This window comes from Physeter macrocephalus, chromosome 19, assembly GCF_002837175.3.
Source record: "Physeter macrocephalus isolate SW-GA chromosome 19, ASM283717v5, whole genome shotgun sequence".
In the NCBI taxonomy this organism is placed as follows: Eukaryota; Metazoa; Chordata; class Mammalia; order Artiodactyla; family Physeteridae; genus Physeter; species Physeter macrocephalus.
In genome coordinates, this window is record NC_041232.1 from 37,632,450 (window position 1) to 37,654,471 (window position 22,022).

At 46.1% G+C, this 22,022-nt stretch overlaps 1 protein-coding gene across 1 annotated transcript in view; it reads right to left on the reverse strand.

The window, feature by feature from the left end:
• Positions 1 to 21,613, reverse strand: part of ANKRD29 (ankyrin repeat domain 29) — a 44,206-nt gene extending 22,593 nt beyond the window's left edge. Inside the window, exons 1-4 of the mRNA XM_024121117.3 lie at positions 21,558 to 21,613; positions 10,630 to 10,740; positions 7,225 to 7,323; positions 2,950 to 3,048 (exon numbers count right to left, since the gene is read on the reverse strand). Of these exons, the coding sequence (XP_023976885.1) occupies positions 2,950 to 3,048; positions 7,225 to 7,323; positions 10,630 to 10,740; positions 21,558 to 21,578 (330 nt within the window). The 5' untranslated portion in view covers positions 21,579 to 21,613. The remainder of the gene's footprint in view (positions 1 to 2,949; positions 3,049 to 7,224; positions 7,324 to 10,629; positions 10,741 to 21,557) is intronic.
• Positions 21,614 to 22,022: the final 409 nt, after the last annotated feature.

Genomic DNA, 22,022 nt, shown 5'->3' on the forward strand with positions numbered 1-22,022 from the left:
GCGGACCCTCAACCACTGCGCTACCAGGGAAGCCCCAGATTAAGGTGTTTTTAGGGAGTAGCCCTCTTGGGCCCCTGCCTTCACGGGACGAGATCTGCATGCACTGAAAGCAGGGTAACTGCAGCCTATTCCATGTACTTTTCACTCTCCTACTTTGCATCTTCCTTTGAACATGTGCCAATTTGTCCAGACCTCTTTTAAAATGTGGGCGCTAGGACTCAACAGAGCACTACAAAGTAGATGCGGCCTGATGGGACATTCCTTGGTTCCATCTCCTCTACTTTTATCTCTCCGCCTAAATTAGAATTAGCTTTTACGCCAACCACACCAAATAGTGACTCACTGAGTTTGTGGTCAACTGAAACTCTTTCTTTTTTTTTTTTTTTTTTGGCTGTGTTGGGTCTTCACTGCTGCATGTGGGCTTTCTCCAGTTGCAGGGAGCGGAGCTACTCTTCATTGTAGTGCACGGGCTTCTCATTGCGGTGGCTTCTCTTGTGGAGCACAGGCTCTAGGCACGCAGGCTTCAGTAGCTGCGGCACGTGGGCTCAGTACTTGTGGCTCGTGGGCTCTAGAGCGCAGGCTCAGTAGTTGTGGCGCACGGGCTTAGTTGCTCCGCGGCATGTGGGATCTTCCCGGACCAGAGCTCGAACCCGTGTCTCCTGCCTTGGCGGGCGGATTCTTAACCACAGCGCCACCAGGGAAGTCCGTGAAGCTCCTAATGGTTTTTCTCAGGTGCTGGGCTGAGGCCTTCTCTTTTCCCATCTAGGATTGTTGTGTTTTTCTTTGGCTCTGTGAATGGGTATGTGGACATTTGAGCCAACTGTAAACAATCCAAGAACGTGGAATCTGGTTCTAAAATACAAGTCAGATATAAGATAGTGTGGTTTCTAAATGTGGGCATAGAGTGTTTATTCAAAATGGCTACCCTCACAGCCCCACCCTCAGATTCAGTAGGTCTGGAGTGAGGCCCAGAAAGAGGCATTCGACCAGCCATGTGAGGTGACCGTGAGGTGCAGGAGGCAGGTGGGCCTCCCTTGGAGAAACACTGCTGCACATGGTCCTGCATTCACAGGCAGGCAAGGTGCTGGGGGATGCACATGGCTGAGTAGGGCTTCAGCAAGGGCCCGGCTATGTGGTGGGAAGAGCTGCGTTTTGAAGGGTGGGGAATGGAGGAGAGAGACTGGAGGGCTGAGGCTGGTCGGGGTGGGTGTAGGGGGAGGCGGGTGGGCATTAAGAAGTTGCTTATTAAGCTATTAGCAGCAACGAGCACCAACGTTTCCAAGTTTTGTTGTGTCAATCTTCCCAGCTCTTTGCCTAATGGGTTTAGAGAACAGATAAAACATGATGATTGTCATAGAAGAGCTGATACCTTTTATTTTAAAAAACACATTTTGGGGACATAGGTTCAATTACAATGAGAACAGTTGTTGACACAAAGTCAGTTTTGATGACAGGATCATATTGAAACTCAAAGCCTCCTGACACTGTCTTCTTCCCGTGTAAAACTCTTGGCCACCTGCAGTTGACCTAATGGAAACATGTGGAACTGCTCGCCCTGGGCCCCATGTTCCATGGATTTCTGGGACAGCACAAACTGGCTCGTGTACAAAGGCCAGCATTAACTTGTTAGCCAAGAAGAATGAAGCAGCCATGTGGTCACACACGATCATTTGATGTAGTTCAGAGTTGAGTCAGGTTTGTAGAACTTTACTTTTTATTTTTAGTTGTATCACTTTTATAATTAAAAATAAAATGATATTTAATATAAAATATGTGTACACATGTATTTTGGATTACTGTATATTATATTCAGCATGTCTGGAGGCATGTACACAGTCCAACAGTAGGTTTTAGAAAAGACAGAAACCCTTTCTGAAATTCAGATCCACTTAATAGTGTTTTAACAGGAAAAAAAACTCCACTGGAAACTCCCTTGATATCAAAATATCACACACAGGGCTTCCCTGGTGGCGCAGTGGTTGAGAGTCCGCCTGCCGATGCAGGGGACGCGGGTTCGTGCCCCGGTCCGGGAGGATCCCACATGCCGCGGAGCGGCTGGGCCCGTGAGCCATGGCCGCTGAGCCTGCGCGTCCGGAGCCTGTGCTCCGCAACGGGAGAGGCCACAGCGGTGAGAGGCCCGCGTACCGCAAAAAAAAAACCCCCCAAAAAACCCCACATACAATGAATTAAGAAAACCTAAAAGTTTCCAACTAGGGCAAATTTTCAGGAATTTTTTATGACTGAAGTAATTTTTTATGACAGAAATAAGTTTTCAATTATAACATGATGGCAGTTCAAATTCTTCTACTACAAAACATTATCATGAAAAGTCATGTTGTGAACACAAAATTTATCTTTCTGCAGCCTCAGTTTTCTTATCCACATGTCAAACATGAAGAATCAATGACTTCTTCAAAGGAAGAACCACAATTCCTTGCCCAACTATATAAACTGTAATCATATGTTATATATTTCAGTGAGGACATTTCAAAAAGTAAACTGCCTGCCAAACCCTCCTTAGAAATCTCTCAGATTCACTAGGATTGGCTTAATACTTCCAACAATTCCTATCATAGCACTGGGATTAACCTTGAAGCAGAAAAAAGCATATGAAAACAGGGAAAGTTATAAAGCACCTGCTACTGTATCCATCCTGATAACAAAATTTAGTGTCCCAGAGTAGAAAGTTACCAGTACAAGAAAGAATCTAAGCAAGTCCTCCCACCCCGAGTTCTTCAATTGTGAGCCCAAAGTAAAAATGTCATGTTTTGAATTGGATTCCTAGGACTACCCCTGAATCATTACAATTTAACCTTGTGAAACCACCTTCTTAGGCTTGAAAATCTTGTAAAAAGCAAAGCAAAAATGCATACTATAGATGAAGAGAAATGAAAACTCATGACTTCTGAAATTCTTCAACAAGGTATAAAATCAAGAAAATTCTCTTACTTTGGTCCTAAATTCAGTGGATGCTCCAAATTCAAAGAGAAATCTCACGACATCATTATGTCCTTGTTGAGCAGCAAAGAACAGGGCAGTTGTACCTGACTGAGAGAGAGAGAGAGGCTGGTTTTAAAAGATATTTGGTTACATTACATTTGATTTATATGCTTGCAAACAAAACAAAACAAAATCCTTGCATATAAACTTCCAGCCTAGGAGGGGGCTATATTTGAACAGACTGTATTCCTTGTTCAGGTAAGTGACCAGTGTGGAGGCTGCTGGGTTCCACAAATGTTAAGATGTAACAAGGTCTGGATGAGGAAACTGGGCTAGAATAGGAAAACTCTCTCATCTTTTTTTCCCTTTTTTTTTTTTTGGCTGCCCTGTGCACATGCGGGATCTTAGTTCCCCGATCAGGGATCAAACCCGTGTCCCCTGCAGTGGAAGCGTGGACTCCTAACGACTGGACTGCCAGGGAAATCCCTCACCTTCTTAATAGACATGAATTTTAGAGACTACCAAAGTGTGCAAACGCTATGTGTCTAGAGAGCCAACTAAAGAAAACAATGGCAGGTACATCTTCAGGAGACAAATATTCTGATATTGCAAAATGGATTACAGATGAACCGAGGAAGAAGTCTGCTCTAAGCGTCAGTTCCACAGCACTGCCAGGCACTCTCTTCCAGCTTCCAAAACACGCGGGGTGAGGTCAGGGCCTCTCTTTGGCTATTTTTCCAGACTGACCTGGCTCAGGGAATTCTGGGGGTCACCGTGGACCTACACATCATCGTTATTTGCGCCACACAGGTTACCTCTAAACCCAACACACTTAAGTCCTCAAGGGCCACTGTGTTCAATGCACAATAGTTTTCATCTCCAAGAACATTAGTTGAGCAGTTGGAACCAAACAGATAAATATAAAGACCATAAAAACCATACTTTGGGTGGAAATCAAACAAACGTTTCTCTTCTTCTCCCAGCTTCTCTCCATTTTTCTTAAGAGATTTTTGTGTATGTTGAACTAGCCCTTCACAATAAAGTCTTTGAGTAAGCAGATCTGGACTGTATTGTTTTTATTAGAGAAAACCTGTCTTTTCTTTAAAGTTAAAATAAACAAAGGCTGTAAAGCAGAGAGGAAAAATAAAAAGATTAGGGAAGTTTTAAAGTAGAATTCTAAAGGGGCCCAAACATCTTCCTTCCAGAAGAAAATCAGCAGCTGAAGTGAAGATGACCTAAAACAATGATTCGGTATTGTGGAAATTACTCAGAAGAATCTGTCCGGGAGGAGACTGGATGGATTTCCTGTAGTCTCCATACTGCTCCTCTCAAGGCCCAGGCTTGCTGATCCGGGGCTGTGGAGAACCAGTGTCCAGATGCTATCTATCAAGGGTCATTCTCCCATGGTCCACAGCCAAGGTGACACCCAGAGGGGAGAGGGAGGGACTTCTAGATGCCCCCAGGAAAATGCAGACCTTACACATGGTGTGTCTTACTTTTCTCCACTCAGGGATGGGGTTCCAGCCTGGGAGAAGGGTGTTTTGCTTGATGAAGCAAAAGTTTGGTTGGTGAATCATCCTTTCTGAAACACCTGCAGGTCAGGGCCTCTGATAAGAGTGGATCAAGGAAAACCAAGCGCTCCTGTCTGGTTTGGAGCTTGCCCCTGGATGCCCACCTCAGGTCTGAGTCTCTGTGGACTGAGGTCACATTCACTCTAGGTGTGACCTTGGATGTGTCTCCACAAAGGTGAACTCACCAGGCCCTAGACTGGCTTGGAAATACATGCAGCCTCCCCAGGCCTGAATCTCCAGCCTCCCCGTGCTCCTCTGCATTGGACTGAGAATGGATCCTCTAGCTAGATAGGACTCCTGAGACGGCCCTTGAACGATTGTGTGAACAGGCTCACATTTTAGTCCAATGTTCACCACATGCTTTTTGGAGAGAGAACTTATTTAACTCATGGCTGGTCAGAGAAGCCCTCTGCAAACACGGTTTGGTGAGAATGGCTGAGGTAGGCTAGCCAGTGAGCCTAGCTCACAACGGTGGGTGACCCAATCTTTCTAAAAATACAGTGATCTCTATGAAAATCCTATACCTTCTATAGCATCTCATCCCAAGGAAAGAAGGAAGAACTGACTTAGGCTCAGGGCAAAACATATGGGTGTTTAAGGAATGTGGTTGGAGGTTTTGTTATGTCAGATGCAACATGGGCCTAGAAGATTTGTTCGACTGAAGTACAACCAACAGTCCCTTCCTGGGCCTTATTTAGACACAATGCAGTCTGCAACCTGGGCTTTAATGTCATATAGGAAAAAAGCAATGATTACAGTCAACCCTCCATATCCACAGGTTCTGCATTCATGGATTCAACCAACAACAGAAAGAAATATTTTTAAAAAATTTCCAGGGCTTCCCTGGTGGCGCAGTGGTTGAGAGTCCGCCTGCTGATGCAGGGGACATGGGTTCGTGCCCCGGTCCGGGAAGATCCCACATGCCGCAGAGCGGCGGGCCCGTGAGCCATGGTCGCTGAGCCTGCGCGTCCGGAGCCTGTGCTCCGCAACGGGAGAGACCACAACAGCGAGAGGCCCGCGTAAAGCAAAAAAAAAAAAAAAAAAAAAAAATTTCCACAACCGCTATGGAGAACAGTATGGGGGTTCTTTAAAAAACTAAAAATAGAGCTACCATATGATCTGGCAATCCCACTCCTGGGCATATATCCAGAGAAAACCATAATTCAAAAAGATACATGCACCCCAGTGTTCAATGCAGCACTATTTACAAGAGCCAAGACATGGAAGCAACCTAAATGTCCATCAACGGAGGAATGGATAAAGAAGATGTGGTACATATATACAATGGAATATTACTCAGCCATAAAAAAGAATGAAATAATGCCATTTGTAGCATCATGGATGGACCTAGACATTATCATACTAAGTGAAGTAAGTCAGACAGAGAAAAACAAACATCATATGATATCACTCATATGTGGAATCTAATTAAAAAATGATACAAATGAACTTATTTATAAAACAGAAACAGACACAGATTTCGAAAACAAACTTACGTTACCAAAGGGGAAATGTGGTGGGTGGGGAGGAATAAATTAGGAGTTTGGGATTAACATATACATACTACTTTATGTAAAATAGGTAACTAACAAGGACCTACTGTATAGCACAGGGAACTCTACTCAATATTCTGTAATAACCTATATGGGAAAAGAATCTGAAAAAGAAAGAATATATGTATATGTATAACTGAATCACTTTGCTGTAAACCTGAAACTAACACAACACTGTAAATCAACTATACACCAATAAAATTTTTTTAAAAAAGAAAAATTCCATAAAGGTCCAACTTGCCATGCGCCAGCAACTATTTACATAGCATTTACATTGTATTAGATATTATGAGTACTCTAGACATGATTTAAAGTACATGGGAGGATATGCGTAGGCTACATGCAAATACTATGCCATTTCACATAAGGAACTTGAGTATCTGCAGATTTTGGTATCCACGGGGGGTACTGGACCTAATCCCCTGCATATTCGGAGGGATGGCTGTACTCTAGCCCTTTTTAACAATTCACTATTGTGAGAACTTCACATCTCTGTCACGGGCGTTATTCTTTTTTTTTTTTTTTTAACATCTTTATTGGAGTATAATTGCTTTACAATGGTGTGTTAGTTTCTGCTTTATAACAAAGTGAATCAGCTATACATATACATATATCCCCATATCTCTTCCCTCTTGCGTCTCCCCTCCCTCCCACCCTCCCTATCCCACCCCTCTAGGTGGTCACAAAGCACCTAGCTGATCTCCCTGTGCCATGTGGCTGCTTCCCACTAGCTATCTATTTTACGTTTGGTAGTGTATATATGTCCATGCCACTGTCTCGCTTTGTCCCAGCTTACCCTTCCCCCTCCCCGTGTCCTCAAGTCCATTCTCTAGTAGGTCTGTGTCTTTATTCCCATCTTGTCCCTAGGTTCTTCATGACCACTTTTTTTTTTTAGATTCCATATCTATGTGTTAGCATATGGTTATTTGTTTTTCTCTTTCTGACTTACTTCACTCTGTATGACAGACTCTAGGTCCATCCACCTCACTACAGATAACTCAATTTCGTTTCTCTTTATGGCTGAGTAATATTCCATTATATATAATGTGCCACATCTTCTTTCTCCACTCAACTGTCGATGGACACTTAGGTTGCTTCCATGTCCTGGCTATTGCAAATAGAGCTGAGTTATTCTTATTCACGTGCAAAACCTGACTTACCTCTCTCTGGAGATTGATGTCAGCTCCCTGCAGGACGAGCTCCCTCACACAGCCTATGTGGCCAGCATAGGAGGCAACCATGAGGAGCGTTGTGCCGTGCTGGGTGGGGGAGAGACAGATGAGCAGTTAGGCCACGTGACATCAGAGAGGTGGCCTGGAGAAGATGCCGCAGACGTCAGCTCCTCCCAGGACACGTCCGAGCTGAGCGCAACATCTCCCGCAGTAAATAAAAGTGTCTCGTGAATAATCTTATAATGCAGACCAAACAGGAGAAAGCAAGGCGACAAATTGCTGAGGCTGGAATTTTCAATTCAAACATTCACTTACTTCCATTACCCTCAGACACGCAGTCCAAGTGAACCATGGTTACTGCATTTTGAGGCAGCAGTGATGTAATGGCCTCGTTTTATGATTCCTGAGCCAAAACAGTTATTAATGCAAAAAAGTGGGTTAAGTGGTACTAGTTGGTTTTCTGAGTTTAGAATTCTTTATTTTCAAACTGATTCAGGTAAAGATGCAACGAGAGACTACAGAAGTGAGAGTCAGGAGACCCGGGGTCCATCTCTGTCATCAACCAGCAGCGTAACCTGGGACACACTGCTCACAATTCCTGGGGCTCATTTACTTCATCTTTAAAATGAGGAGCTGGATGATATGATTGCCAAGGTCTCTGCCAGCTTTAAGATTCAAGGACTTGAGATGTACCACCTGATATTCCAATTCAAGTGGACTTTTGTGGTTTAATTTACATTTGTTTTCAAGGGCTCGAAACTGTAATCTGAACCACCTCTTTTGTGTGGTCAGCAGCCTGCTTCTGTGGAGAGGATAAGAGAGAGACAGACGGCTCTGCCTGTGAGGAAGCCTCCCTAGGTACGGGGTGGTGACCCTTAGAAGCCTCGTGCTATATATTCAATACATCTGTGGGATTTTGTAGGAAGGCAGTATAGTTGAGTGGTCACTGACAGTATGATTCTGGGCTGGTTATCTGAGCTTTCAAAGGCTCATTCACCTCATCTGTAATGTGGAATAGTAAAAGTATCTGCCTGATTAAATTAAATGGGAAAAAACAATAATTCAGGCAATGTGCTTAGATTAGTAATGTTAAATATTCAGTAAGAGTTAGATGTTAAAATAATATTATGATGCCTCAGTAAATGTTAGATTATTATTTGGTTTTTGTTGACTCGTGTGAAAGACAATCCTAGTTTGGGGAAAGTCTTGTTTGCTATAAGTAAAAGTACAGATAGAATCAAGAAGAGCTAGTGGCTTCACAGAAGTGCTTTATGATATTCTTCTACCCCATGTGACCGCATTTGGTATTTGAATGTAAGACCTTCGTGTCGGCTGTACCACCTATCATTCAGGGGGACTTCTTCCTCCATGTTCTTCAAGATTAGAGTAGCAAACTTGGAGTTACTAACTTCCTCTTGAATGTGAGAACATTTTTATTCAGCATTCAGACAGAAGATTCCTTGATTTAAAGCCAGTCTGAACATGCAAGCTATGAATGTATCCTTTGCGTGAGAGCTGAGAAAATTTTTTCATCATGGGTCACACTGGTCTCAAAATACAAATCAATCGTGAGCTAGAAGAACCACAGAGCACTTAACTTGGATATTTTAAAAAGAAAATAAAAAACATCAGGCTCATCTATTTTACAGTAAGGGAAGATGAATGACACAAATAATCAAAATGCTCCTTTATACATTGTATTTCACTTCTACATCATGGTCGACTGAGGAAAGGTCAGAGGTTGGGACAAAGGAGAAATAGAATACAAAGCCCGCGCGTCTAGAGCCTGTGCTCCGCGACAAGAGAAGCCACCGCAATGAGAAGCCCGTGCACCGCCGCGAAGAGTAGCAACAAGAGAAGCCACCGCAATGAGAAGCCCGCGCACCGCAATAAAGAGTAGCCCCCGCTCGCCGCAGCTAGAGAAAGCCCGTGCTCAGCAACGAAGACCCAACGCAGCCAAAAATATAAACGAACAAATAAATAAATAAATAAAAGAGGAGGGATCTGTGGATGTATTAAGCTACACAAAGCTGGAAGTCAGGAGAAGGTCATAGGGGGTGTCTGAAAAGGGGTGACTTTAAGAAAAAGGAGTAAAGTGGTCATCAACATGGTCAGTGGGTGAGGCCACAATAAAAACGGGCTTTCCCACTCCAGTTCCGTCCAGTGTGGCACTGCTGCCCAGCCAGACCCAAGTAAGACCCGACGACCAGTTCACAGATGCCCAAGACCCCGTATCAGTTTGGGTCCTGGCAAAGAACAGATGGTACATTCAAACTGGGATAACTGGACGCAAGTTTAATAAAGAGACTATTTATAAGGCTATGCTCTGGATGTAGGGAAACTACAAAGAACAGTACTGGAAGCGAGTAACCGCGGAGCTGCGCTGCTAGCCCAGGCTCGAAGGCGCGAGGGACAGGTGGTGGCTCCCAGGACGGAGAGGGTGAGAGTCCTGCTGCCAGACAGGATGGGGGGGGGAGCGTCTAGACTCCCCAGCATCCCTGTCCTCCCTCCCTCTGATTCCTGCCAACGCTCCCACTGGCCAAACCCTACTGGAGGCCAGAGGGAAGCCAGTCCCCTGGGGCAGGCCAGACAGCTCCAACTCTGGGACACAGAGCAAGCTGGAGAAAGTTACAAGCGGGTCTGGAGGTGCACCCCAAGCTGTCCTGCACTGATGCCCGGGGTGGGGGGCCAAAGTGGAGCAAACTTTGATGCCTCCCTTGGGCTGGTGGCTGACATCACCTACCAAATTTGCGCGATAAAAGCTGGAAATGGCACACCCTGTTATCAGGAAGACAAGAAGGCTCCTGTGAAAACATTTCTATTTAATCCCTAAAATCAAAACATCTCCTCTCTCCTCATCTGAGGTCCTCTTAGTTCCCAGAGATGCGACGTCCTGCTGAGGACAGAGAAATTGCTGCCTCTAGCCGGGGAGGGAAGGGCTCTCGCAGTGATGCCTGAAAGTAGGCGTGAGGACCTGTTTTTAGTTCCCCTTCATTGCCGATGAGGATATTGGTGTTTGCAAAGGTAAGGAAGGGATAAGAGGCTGGGTAGAGGCTTCCATCTCTCAGTAGAAAAAACCCAACTCCCACATCCGCGGTAGCCCCCTTCCGTTCTGAATCACCTCCCCCTTTTCTTCTTGGACTTGGCCGATTCTGATTCCCAGTGACGTGTCTCTTCCCCTATTGTGGCCCCTCCTGTTTTATGCAGGTAATGCCTTTCCCAGTATGTTTTGAAGTTCCCCGTGGTACTTCGGACTTTTTGAAAAGGATGAAGCAAGCAAACACATGAAAAAGCGGACAAGCACTGTGAAGGAAGGGTATTCAGCAGGCGCTCTCATGCCAGCAGGGGACGGCAAGCTCCCAGCATGCATGTACCGAATGGACCGGTCCGTACACTGTCCCTGCAGTCCACGTCCACTCGGCCACTGTTCAGCAGCAGCCGGAGCAGAGCCAAGTTGCCCCTCCTCGCTGCCCAGAACACCGCGTTGGCAAGTGGGGTTTCCTTCTGCAGAAGCAAAACAAAACAGGATCTTAAAATCGACCTGCATTAACACGACCACTTCTACGCAAGTACGCACTACCATTCAAAAGGGAGACCTTCCAGATGTGTCTGATCATTTGAAAGAGTGCTCCTCTGGCAACAGGTGATTGTCGCGTACTTAGTTATGGGATGCAGATACCCGAGCCATGGGGCTGTGATGAAGAGCCGTGTTGCTGATTACACAGCACTATTAATACCCTTATTTCCCACCAATGTCCTCACTTTCCTGCCTCTGTGTCTTTGTTCACAGTTTCCTTTTTGTTTGAAATTAATTTTCCCCCATCCTTCATGGCCAAGGTTCTGCTTAAATGTTATTTCCTCCCTGAAGTGTTCCCAAATCTCTCTTTGCCTCTAAGCAGAGGGAAATCTCTCCCAATTCTGAGTTTACAGGTACCTCTTCTGTGCCCTCAATACTTTCTACCTGATTCCAGCTGCCTGGGTAAATGCCTCACTCTCCCTGAACCAAATTTTCTCTGTTTCAGCTGGGACTTGCCAGAGTTTTCTGCTGAGAACAAGGAACTCTGGGCGGAAAATGTTGCTGTGAGTCCTCGGGTGGATCCTTCACTCCGCTCCTGGGTTATTTTAAAGTTGCTAAGTTAACGTTGGAACAGCTACGGAAGGAACAGAGCTGGAGAACAGTTCTCCTGAATCAGAGCTGCACAGTTGACTGTAGTACCACCACCTTCTCTAAAACAGATCAATTTGAATTTGCAGAGAACAGTCCCTGGTGAGGGTGAGGGACAGACAGAACCAGACAGCTCAGGGTTTCCACCCCAGCCCTGGGCAATGGACTTGGCCCCGCTGAGGCCTGAGGCCTGGATTCCTCTCGCTCAGATGGAGATCACATTACCTGCCTTGAAGTTTACGGTAAAAACTAAATGATGCAGGTTAATTGGCTAATACGGTGCCCAGCACATCATACATGCTTACAAATACTAGTTTCTTTCCTTCTGTCCACTTTCTTTACAAAGTTAGAATCAACAGGCAAAACGGAACTCAGAGGATTGGTACTAATAAAGAATTCTGCTGGTCTCAGGAAATTTTCTAGTACTCAAATTGTTTAACAGAAACACTTTCTGGGGTGGGCTTAAAGCACATATCTGACCCAGAGGGTCTTTTATGCAATATGTCTTCTAAGTATATGTATCAGGCATTACATACAATACCTAACTCACCAATGCTAAGTTAAAAAGAAAACACCGACACTTTCAGCTGCTCCACAGAGAGCCATCACAAGTGAAAGTCCAGTGGCAGCAGAGTGGAGGCAGCACCTGTGGGTGTGAGGATTTAATTTCAGGAGCTCTTCAGCACATACACAACGTAGTGTTCTTGTGCATTCTTGGACAAGAGCGTGGCAAAGTGGGGAGTGATAAGCAGATTACAAACATACTTGGAATGCTTCCCTGGCTCAGTTAGGAGGAAAAACATCACCTTCAATTCCAGGTGAATAATTGGCTTCCCCTGAAGGTGTAAGTTTTACTGTCCCAGGAGTTTTCACACCCAGTGTCTGTGGTTTTTGCACCAGGCTGGGTCTGATGTTACAGTTGTTAGTAAGTGGCTGAAGCAATGGCAAGGCTGCATAATAAATCATGAAACAATGACCCTTTAATAGAGAGATTGCACAAGGCCAAGATGAAGTTTGGGAGGGTGAATCAGGAAGACAATTTAATATGCACCATGGAACAGCTCTGTTGGCTTTTCTGGAAACATGAAACCTTGAGAGTCATAAATTGTAAATCATTTTCAGTGATTTTTGTTGTTTCACTTTAACCCCCAATACCTTTCAAAAAACCATTTGCAAACCACAAACTTCTATTGTCATAACAAGCTCTCCAGCCAGGAGCCTCTCCTGCCTTTAGGATGGCCTCGGGGATTCCTCTCCTGCACGGGCTAGACATCCTGGTTTCCTACAAGGTTCTAGAAACTGAGCTTTGCGAAAAGGTGTAAATCCTTCATTTTCCCTCAAGAGCTTGATATACTGGGAGGTGGAGGCATGATAGAGTAGTTGATTTGGGGTGAGAGAGAGCTGAGTTCAAGTCCTGACCCTGCTACTTCCCGGTTCTGGGACCTTGGACAGGTTATTTAATTTCTCTCTGCCCCAGGAAAGTGAGAATGATATTAATAGTGGTAGTATAGTCAGTATCCTCGGGGGATTGGACCCCCTGCGGATACTGAACTCTGTGGATGCTCAAGTCTCTTATATAAATCGGCACAGTATTTGCATATAACCTATGTATCTCCTCCCACATACTTTAAATCATCTCGAGATTAATTGTGATACCTTACACATGTAAATGCTATGTAAATAGTTGCCAGTGCAGGTCAAATTCAACTTCTGATTTTAGGAACTTTCTGGAATTTTTTTTCTGAATACTTTTGATCTGTGGTTGAATAGGCAGATGTGGAACCTGCAGACACGGAGGGTCAACTGTACCTCTGTCATGGGCTGTTAAAGGATAAATGAAGTAATAAGTGCAAATGCACTTTGACAGCAAACACTCAAGAGATGTGAGCTCTAGATGCACAGTCCTCACAGCCCTTTAAAAGACCTGTCCAGGAGAATTCATTTGCTTGGTCGCTGGCATGTGCTCGGGACAGTGGCACTGGCCAGGGGCTAGGACTAGAGGTACCAGTCAACCTTGATCTCTGCTCCAATGGCTTTATGGGACAGTAGGAAACGAGCATCCCAGGCATGCAGGGTGCTGATGCAATGACATGGGGGCATCCTGGGAACTGCCCGGAAGGGCTGGAGTGAAGGACCTGGGGGGAGAGAGGGCAAGAGATGCTGTAGGGCAGGTAGTCAGGGCCACATCTTGAAGGACTTGCTGTGCTATGTGATGGAGCTTGGACTTCATCCGGTGGGTACTAGGGAGTCAAGGAAGGGTTTTAAGGTGGGCAGAGACCACCAGTTTTGCATTTTAGAAGGTCCCCGTGGCAGCCTCAGGAAGAATGGACTGAGGACTGGAGCCAGACTGAGACTGGTGTCTACAAGCTTAGGAGACACTGTACAGACAGGGAAGAGATGGTGAGCTGAGGCTACGATCGTGGGGACAGCAGGATGAGACAGACGGGAGAAATTTCAAGGAGCTAAACTGAATAGTCTCGGCCTGTGACTGTCTGTGCAGGAGCGGAGGGAGAGGGAGCCTGGTGGATGTGGTGCCACTCATGGAAGTCAGAAGCTCCGGTTGAAAGGCAGATTATGGGAAAAAGTGATGAGTTCAGCTTTGCACGTGCCGAGTTTCAGATGCCTATGGGGCATCTAGGTGGAAATGTCTAGCAAAGCAATGCATAAGTTCTCCTATCACACTGCGGCCAACCCATTTTACTGGAGTGCAGGAATCCTGAGCTAATACTTACCAAGTGCTTATTCCGTATCAGTGGCACATCCTCTGCAGACTAGCTCATTTAATGCTCATCACAGCTCGGGGACGTGGGTGCATTATTATCCCACTGCTCAGATGACATAAGTGAGGAGCGAGAAGCCACAAGGCAGTCTTCAGCCCCAGGCAGTCTGGTGCTTGAGGCTGGGCTTTCAGCCGTCCTACTGTCCTGCCTCCTGTGGAATTCTCCTGAGACAGCAAGGAATAGGCAGTGGGGACCCCAGTGACCTCCTTCCTACCCTCATTCCAAGTTCTCTTCTGCCAAGATGGAAAGTCCCCCGACCTTCTTTCTCTTTGGGGTCTACAGACCACATTGCCTGGTTAACTTCCAAACCTCCTCTGGGTACAATCTGCACATAATCATAAAATGCTCTTTACAAAGGACAGCCCCTTAAGCCTTTAAAGGAGCTGATGCACATGAAAATGCTTCACACAAATCTTAAGGCACTTCACCAATCATGTGATTACTATTTAACCTCTTCCTTGGTTTTTCAGGTTTCTGCAAGCAGGCTGTTGGCTGTGACATTGTCATCACAGCAGTGACAACCTACGTTGGGTTCTTGCTCTGTATCAGGCAGTGTGCTGAGTACTCTCACTGTTCTAATGCTTTTAATTCCCAGAACAACCCCATGAGGTAGGTGTTACTGTTCCCATTTTTAAGATGAGGAAACTGAGGCACAGAAGTGACTTATGTAAGGTCATCCAGCTAGGAAGTAACGGGATTCAAACCCAAGTCTGTTTGGGTCCAGAGCCTGAGATCCTATATCTTATCCACTGTGAGAAAACCTGAGTATAACCTTCCACAAATGCCATCTTCCCTTCTCTTTTTTCCTCCTATTTGCTGCCAGAATTTTGGCTCACACAGTGGTCATTAGCACACTACCAGAAATTAAATACAGGAAGGAAGGGGAGAGAAACACAGAAGGGAAGTTGTTACTTGTACAGAACTGGAATTCTGATTAAAAGCTAAGAGGGGCTAGAGATCTAAACTATTGGTTTAAAAAAGGGTTGAGAATAATGTGGATTTCATTTGCATAATTAATCTAATCAAGAGAACATTAGCTGGGCTTCCCTGGTGGTGCAGTGGTTGAGAGTCCGCCTGCCGATGCGGGGGGCACGAAGGATCCCACATGCCACGGAGCGGCTGGGCCCGTGAAAACCCAAGTCTGTTTGGGTCCAGAGCCTGAGATCCTATATCTTATCCACTGTGAGAAAACCTGAGTATAACCTTCCACAAATGCCATCTTCCCTTCTCTTTTTTCCTCCTATTTGCTGCCAGAATTTTGGCTCACACAGTGGTCATTAGCACACTACCAGAAATTAAATACAGGAAGGAAGGGGAGAGAAACACAGAAGGGAAGTTGTTACTTGTACAGAACTGGAATTCTGATTAAAAGCTAAGAGGGGCTAGAGATCTAAACTATTGGTTTAAAAAAGGGTTGAGAATAATGTGGATTTCATTTGCATAATTAATCTAATCAAGAGAACATTAGCTGGGCTTCCCTGGTGGTGCAGTGGTTGAGAGTCCGCCTGCCGATGCGGGGGGCACGAAGGATCCCACATGCCACGGAGCGGCTGGGCCCGTGAGCCATGGCCGCCGAGCCTGCGCGTCTGGAGCCTGTGCTCCGCAACGGGAGAGGCCACAACAGAGAGGCCCCCATACCGCAAAAAAAAAAAAAAAAAAAAAAGAGAACATTAGCTTTATTCAACGATGAATTTCTCTGATGTTCGAAGCCGCATTAAACAAGGGGATAAGGAGGGTTGAGAGACCACGGGCAGAAGGAGGTTTTTGATATGTCACTTTGTGCTAAACGGCTGAAATTTACAGAAGTGCTTAATAAAAGCTAACTGAGAATTAACCCTGTGTTGTATCATTACACTTCTGTAAGTGATAGGAAACCTAAGAGGAAAAAGTAAGTGATTTATTCACCCAGGCATTCTGCCTAAGAGGTAGGCCTGTATAACACTGGCGTTTCCAAACTCAGAACTCAAGACCACGTTTAAAGTCCGTTTAACACATATATGTTCCGAATAGGCCAATCGATAGAGGTAGAAAGTAGTTTAGCAGTTTTCTGAAACGAGGATGTTTGGAGGAATACAGTGACTGCTAAGAGGTATATAGTTTCTTTTTGGGGTGATTAAAATATTCTAAAATTGATTGTGCTAACGGCTGCACAACTCTGTAAATATGTTAAAAACCACTGAAACGAACACTTTAGCTCGGTGAATTATATGGTATGTGATCTGTATTTCAATAAAGCTGTTAAAAAAATATATGGCTTTGTTAATTTATTCTCCTGTGGCTCATCCAAAAAATTTCAGCTGATTGATGAACTGGAGTTGATTTTGAGATAATTTACATACCTTCAGAACATGGACGGAACATACAAGTTCCTGTACGTCTGGCCAAGACATGAGCAATTTCCATCACCAAGATGAAGCCTCGTATTGAGATGCTTTATCCTCTTGGGTAAGACAGGCTCAAGAAAGACCTAGGTATTATTCTTTATCTAGTGATGATTCCCCTGGGATGGTGACCTCCCTCATTGGGTTAGGGTCTAACCCCCAAATTGTGCCAGACTTTTGGCAACCTCAGCCCTGGAGAAATAGCTGTTATAAAGACCAAAGTTAACGTACTGAAATCCATGAGCTTCGTTCCACAAAAAGACTCAGACCTGCACTTTGAGTTTGCTTTTACTTTAAAAACAATTCCAACAAACATGTATCTCTTTTCCCAACCAGAACAAATTGGGAGTTGCCAAGGGTGAAACAGGAAGTTTACTGGAGAGGCAAAGCGCTACCAGCAAGAAGGGACTGCTGACAGCATAATGGACAAAGGATAAAAAAGGGTGTCCACGTGGTTCAGAAGCAAATAGCCCTACAAGTGGTGACTCAGTCATCGAGAAGAAGCGAAATTGTGGTTTCTAACGCTCTGTCGATCCTCCCACAGACTCAGCCAACAATGCTGGGTCTTTTCAATGCAGGCCTTGGAGATCCAGGGCCTCGGGCCCACAAGCCTTTCAGCTGCCGATTAAAATGAAACAGTTAATCTATGGCTCCAAAATCAAAGTTAATGAAAACTTCATTCAGTATGTACAAAATGTAACATGTTGTCAAATTTACTAATTGCTAAAATTGGTATTCATAAAACATCGCTGACACATGCATATAATCGGCAGGTCTGATTTTCTCACTATACAAGAACTACTGGGGGCTTCCCTGGTGGCGCAGTGGTTGCGCGTCCGCCTGCCGATGCAGGGGAACCGGGTTTGCGCCCCGGTCTGGGAGGATCCCACATGCCGCGGAGCGGCTGGGCCCGTGAGCCATGGTCGCTGAGCCTGCGCGTCCGGAGCCTGTGCTCCGGAACGGGAGAGGCCACGGCAAAGGGAGGCCCGCATACCACAAAAAAAAAAAAAAAAAAGAACTACTGAATTGCAGAAAAATCCTAGACAAATATAAATTAAATGTTATTTGTTGCTAAATAATTTAAAAAGCAATAGTATACAAATCCTTCCAAAAACGTACAATAAAAGTGCTTGTGGGATCTTAGTTCCCCAAACAGGGATTGAACCTGGGCCCCTGGCAGTGAAAGTGCTGAGTCCAAACCACTGGACTGCCAGGGAATTCCCAAAAGTTGCTATTCTCATTGTGGGCTGAAGGTACATTTTAATATCTTTGGCATGATGTGAGCTGGGGCTAGTGCAGGGTTAGTCACCGGCCTATGACTCTGCTCCCCTCCCCCACTCCCCCTCAAGCCTTCCCTCTGTGCCTTTTGGAACTCCCCCACTTGCTGGAAAATCAACTGTCTTTCTTCTTCACTTAGCACCGAGCTTCCTCTGCCTCCCTGGTGGAGGCTGGGCCTGCTCCCACCCCAACCCTAGGGTGGGGAATGGGGCTGGGCCCTCCTCACCTGGCTTCCAGACACTGCCCTTCTCACCAGGTGTACACATCTCTGCTGCTTCAAGACTCAGGCCATCTCACCTTCTCATCCTCTGCCTCACCTCAAGGTAGTCGTCGCCTCCTGACATTTTCTTCACTGAAAATGTTGGCACCTTCCTTTCTGCCCACCCCAAATTCTGACCGCATCCTGGCCTTCACTTTACAAAACATCAATATCTCTGCCCCTCCCACCTCCTGAGAACTTCAGCACTCAGCTCAATCATCCCCTCCATGCGCAAGCCTTCTCAGCACTCCCCGTTGTCATCTTAAATACTTCTTTATTGAGATACAAGGTACATACTATAAAATTCATCCTTTTAAAGCATATAATTCAGTGGTTTTTAGTTTAATCTCAAGGTTTCACAACCATCACCACTATTCCAGAACATTTTCATCAACCAGGAGAAACCTCGTACCTATTAACAATCACTCCCCATCACCCCCTTCTTCCCCCAGTCCCTGGCAACCACTAAGCTACTTTCTGTCTCTATGGATTTGCCTATTCTGGACATTTTGTATAAATGGAACCATATAATACATGGCCTTCTGTGTCTGGCTTTTTGCACTTAACATAATGTTTTCAAGGTCCATGCATGTTGCTATGTATGAGTGCTTCATTACTTTTGTTGGTTGTATGATATTCCATTGTATGGATATACCATGTTATGGACTGAATGATTGTGTCCTCCCCCCTCCAAGTTACTATGTTGAATTCCTAACCCTCATTGTGATGATATTTGGAGGTGGGGCATTTGGAGATAATTAGGTTTAGATTAGGTTCTGAGGGTGGAGCCCCCATCGTGGGGTTAGTGCCCTTACAAGAAAAGGAAGACATTAGAGCTCCTTCTCTCCCCTTTCTGTGGAGATAGCCAGAAGGTGGCTGTTTGCAAGCCAGGAAGAGGGTTCTCACCAGACACTGAAGCTGCCAACAGCTCCTGACATACGTTTTCATTTCTTGTGCATATATACCTAGAAGCAGAATTCTTGGGTCATATGGTAGCTCTATGTTTAACTCTTTGAAGGATGACTAGACTGTTTTCTATTATGGCTGCATCATTTTATATTCCTACCAGTAATGTATGAGGGTTCCAATTTCTCCACATCCTTGCCAACACTTGTCATCGTCTGTCTTGTTGACTGTAATCATCCTAATGGGTGTGAAGTGGTATCTCATTGTGGTTTTGATTTGCATTTCCCTGTTGGCTAATGATGTCAAATATCCTTTCAGTGGCTTATTGGCCATTTGTATATCTCCTTGGGAGAAATGTCTATTCAGATCCTTTGACCATTTTAAAATTGGGTTGTCTTGTTTATTGTTGAGATGTCTATTATCATTTAAAGATACTCAAGTCTCTACCATTTTAAAGCAAACAAACCCTTGGCCAAGTCTGGATTCCTGCTGCAGCCACTGTTTCCCACAGAATTTTTTGAAAGAGTTCTCTCCACTTGTGGTTTCCACCCACTCTCTTTTCAAGCTATTACAATCTGGCTTCTGAACTCAACATTGCATTAAAACTGCTCTCAGCAAGGTCACCAGAGCCTGTTTTGTTACTAAATTCAAGGGGCACTTTTCTCTTCTAAGCTTGTTTGATTTCTCTGTGGTATTTAACTCTGCATCCCTCTCCGCCTTTATGGAAAGACTACGGATTCTTGGCCTAATGATAGCACATGCTTCTGATTTTTCTCATACATTTCTGTCTGCTCCTCCATTTTCTCAATGGGTTTCCTTTATTCTGCTCATTCTTAAAGTCTTGAGCTTCTTTAAGATTTTGTCCTCAGTCCTCTTCTTTCTTTTTTTTTTAAATAAATTTTATTTATTTATTTATTTATTTTTGGCTGCATTGGGTCTTGGTTGCTGCGTGTTGGCTTTCTCTAGTTGTGGTGAGCGGGGGCTACTCTTCGTTGCGGTGCGCGGACTTCTCATTGCAGTGGCTTCTCTTGTTGCGGAGCACGGGCTCTAGGCTCGCGGGCTTCAGCAGTTGTGGCACGCGGCCTCTAGAGCACAGGCTCCGTAGTTGTGGCACACGGGCTTAGGTGCTCCGTGGCATGTGCAATCTTCCCAGACCAGGGATCGAACCTGTGTACCCTGCATTGGCAGGTGGATTCTTAACCACTGCACCACCAGGGAAGCCCAGTCTTCTTATTTTCTACCTTTACATGATCTCACTGGGCAATCACAGTCATCCCCAAGGGTTCAATGACCACTTAACACTGCTCACTCCTAAATCTCATCTCTATCTCCTGCCTAGACTACTCTCCTGGGCTCCCAGTTTGTACATGTGTCTAACCAACATCTCTACTTGGACTCCTATCCATCCTTAAACTTGACATGTCCCACCCCAAACATTTTATCTTTACTTCTCTGGCCTTCCCTAACTCAGTGAATAACATCAATTACCGAATTCTGCTGATTAAAAAAATTTTTGTCACTCACATTTGTCTGCTTCCTCCCATCCTCAAAACCTGTGCCCTAGTCTGCTACCATTTAACAAGATGACCCCAACATCGTCCTGACTGGCCTCCCAGCTCCATTCTCCTCTCCAAACCGTAGCCAGAGATCTTTCTAACATGCAGATCTCACTGTGTCATCCCTCTGCTTACATGAGCTACTGTAAGAGGTGGGATTACACTGGCCTTGGAGCCAGACACACCAGGGTTTCAATATGAACACCATTCACACACTGGCTGCACGGCTGTGGGAGGAGTTATTTAACTTCTCCATGTTTTAGTTTTCTTATTTGGAAAAAAAAAGTGGGGGGCACCAAAGTACCATCTCGTGGGTCCTCCTGAGGATTCAGAAGATGCACCATGATGCCCTTGGTTCAGAGTCGGGCACATTTTATGTGCTCAATACATTTTAACTACTATTTTTATTAAAACCTTCAATAGAGGCATATCAATGAACCTCATTTTCATCCTAAAATGTGGGCGTTAAATAAATGACTTTAATAACCTCTTTGGACACTGAAGTCTGGTAATCAATCGCAGCTCCACTCTGCGCTGGTCACTCAGCTTCAGGGTCAAAAAAAGTCCTGTGGGGAGGAGGCAGCAGTGGTGCGGCTGGCGTTCGGGAACGCGGACGCAGGATCGGGCATCGGTGCCGCAGCCCCGGTCCCTGCGAGGGGCGGCCGCAGAGGAGCGCAGACCCAGGGCTTCTTCCCCGCCCCCGCCTGACTGTTACCCCGGCGACACTCCCCGCCGCCCCTGCGCCCCGCGGCCGGGCTCACCGAACCTGCAGCCAGAAGTACTGAAAGCCTTTTGGGCAAAAACCGCAGCCCTAGACCACAAACTACAGGAGCCATCCAGGCCCGGTCGCTCCCTGCGGCCCCCGCCAGCCCCCCGGGGCGGCGGCCATCCCACCCTGCGGGCCCGCGGCGGCTCCGGGCGGACGGTGGGTGCGGGCCCCGCCGCCGCAGGTCTGCCGCCCGCCAGGCGCTCCCTCCCGGAGCCCGCGGTGCTCACCTTGAACGACATCCTGCACATGTCCGCGGCCGCCCCGCCGGGACCGGTGCGCTTCCGGCCCGGACGCGCGGCCCAGCCCTCCCCCGCTCTCCCGCCGCCTTCCGCAGAGGGGAGGCCTTCCCGGCGCAGCGCGCTCTCGCCGCCGCAGACGGGGCCGGCAGGGGGGGCGGGGGGAGAGAAGAGGGGAAGGGGGAGGGGCGGGGGGCTCACACGCGACCGCCGTCCGCGTACCTACCACACACACTCTCCCAACTCCGCACGCACTGTGCACACTCTACACACACACAGGTTCACACACACACCACTGCAGGCTCACAACCTCACAACACTCTTCACACATCCAGGCTCACTCTCTCCCACTCCATCCCACTCCAAACTGTACACCTCACACTGTGCACACTTTCCAGGTTACACACACACAACCCTAGCCCCACGTTTTAAACCTACTTGATACTCCGTAACAAA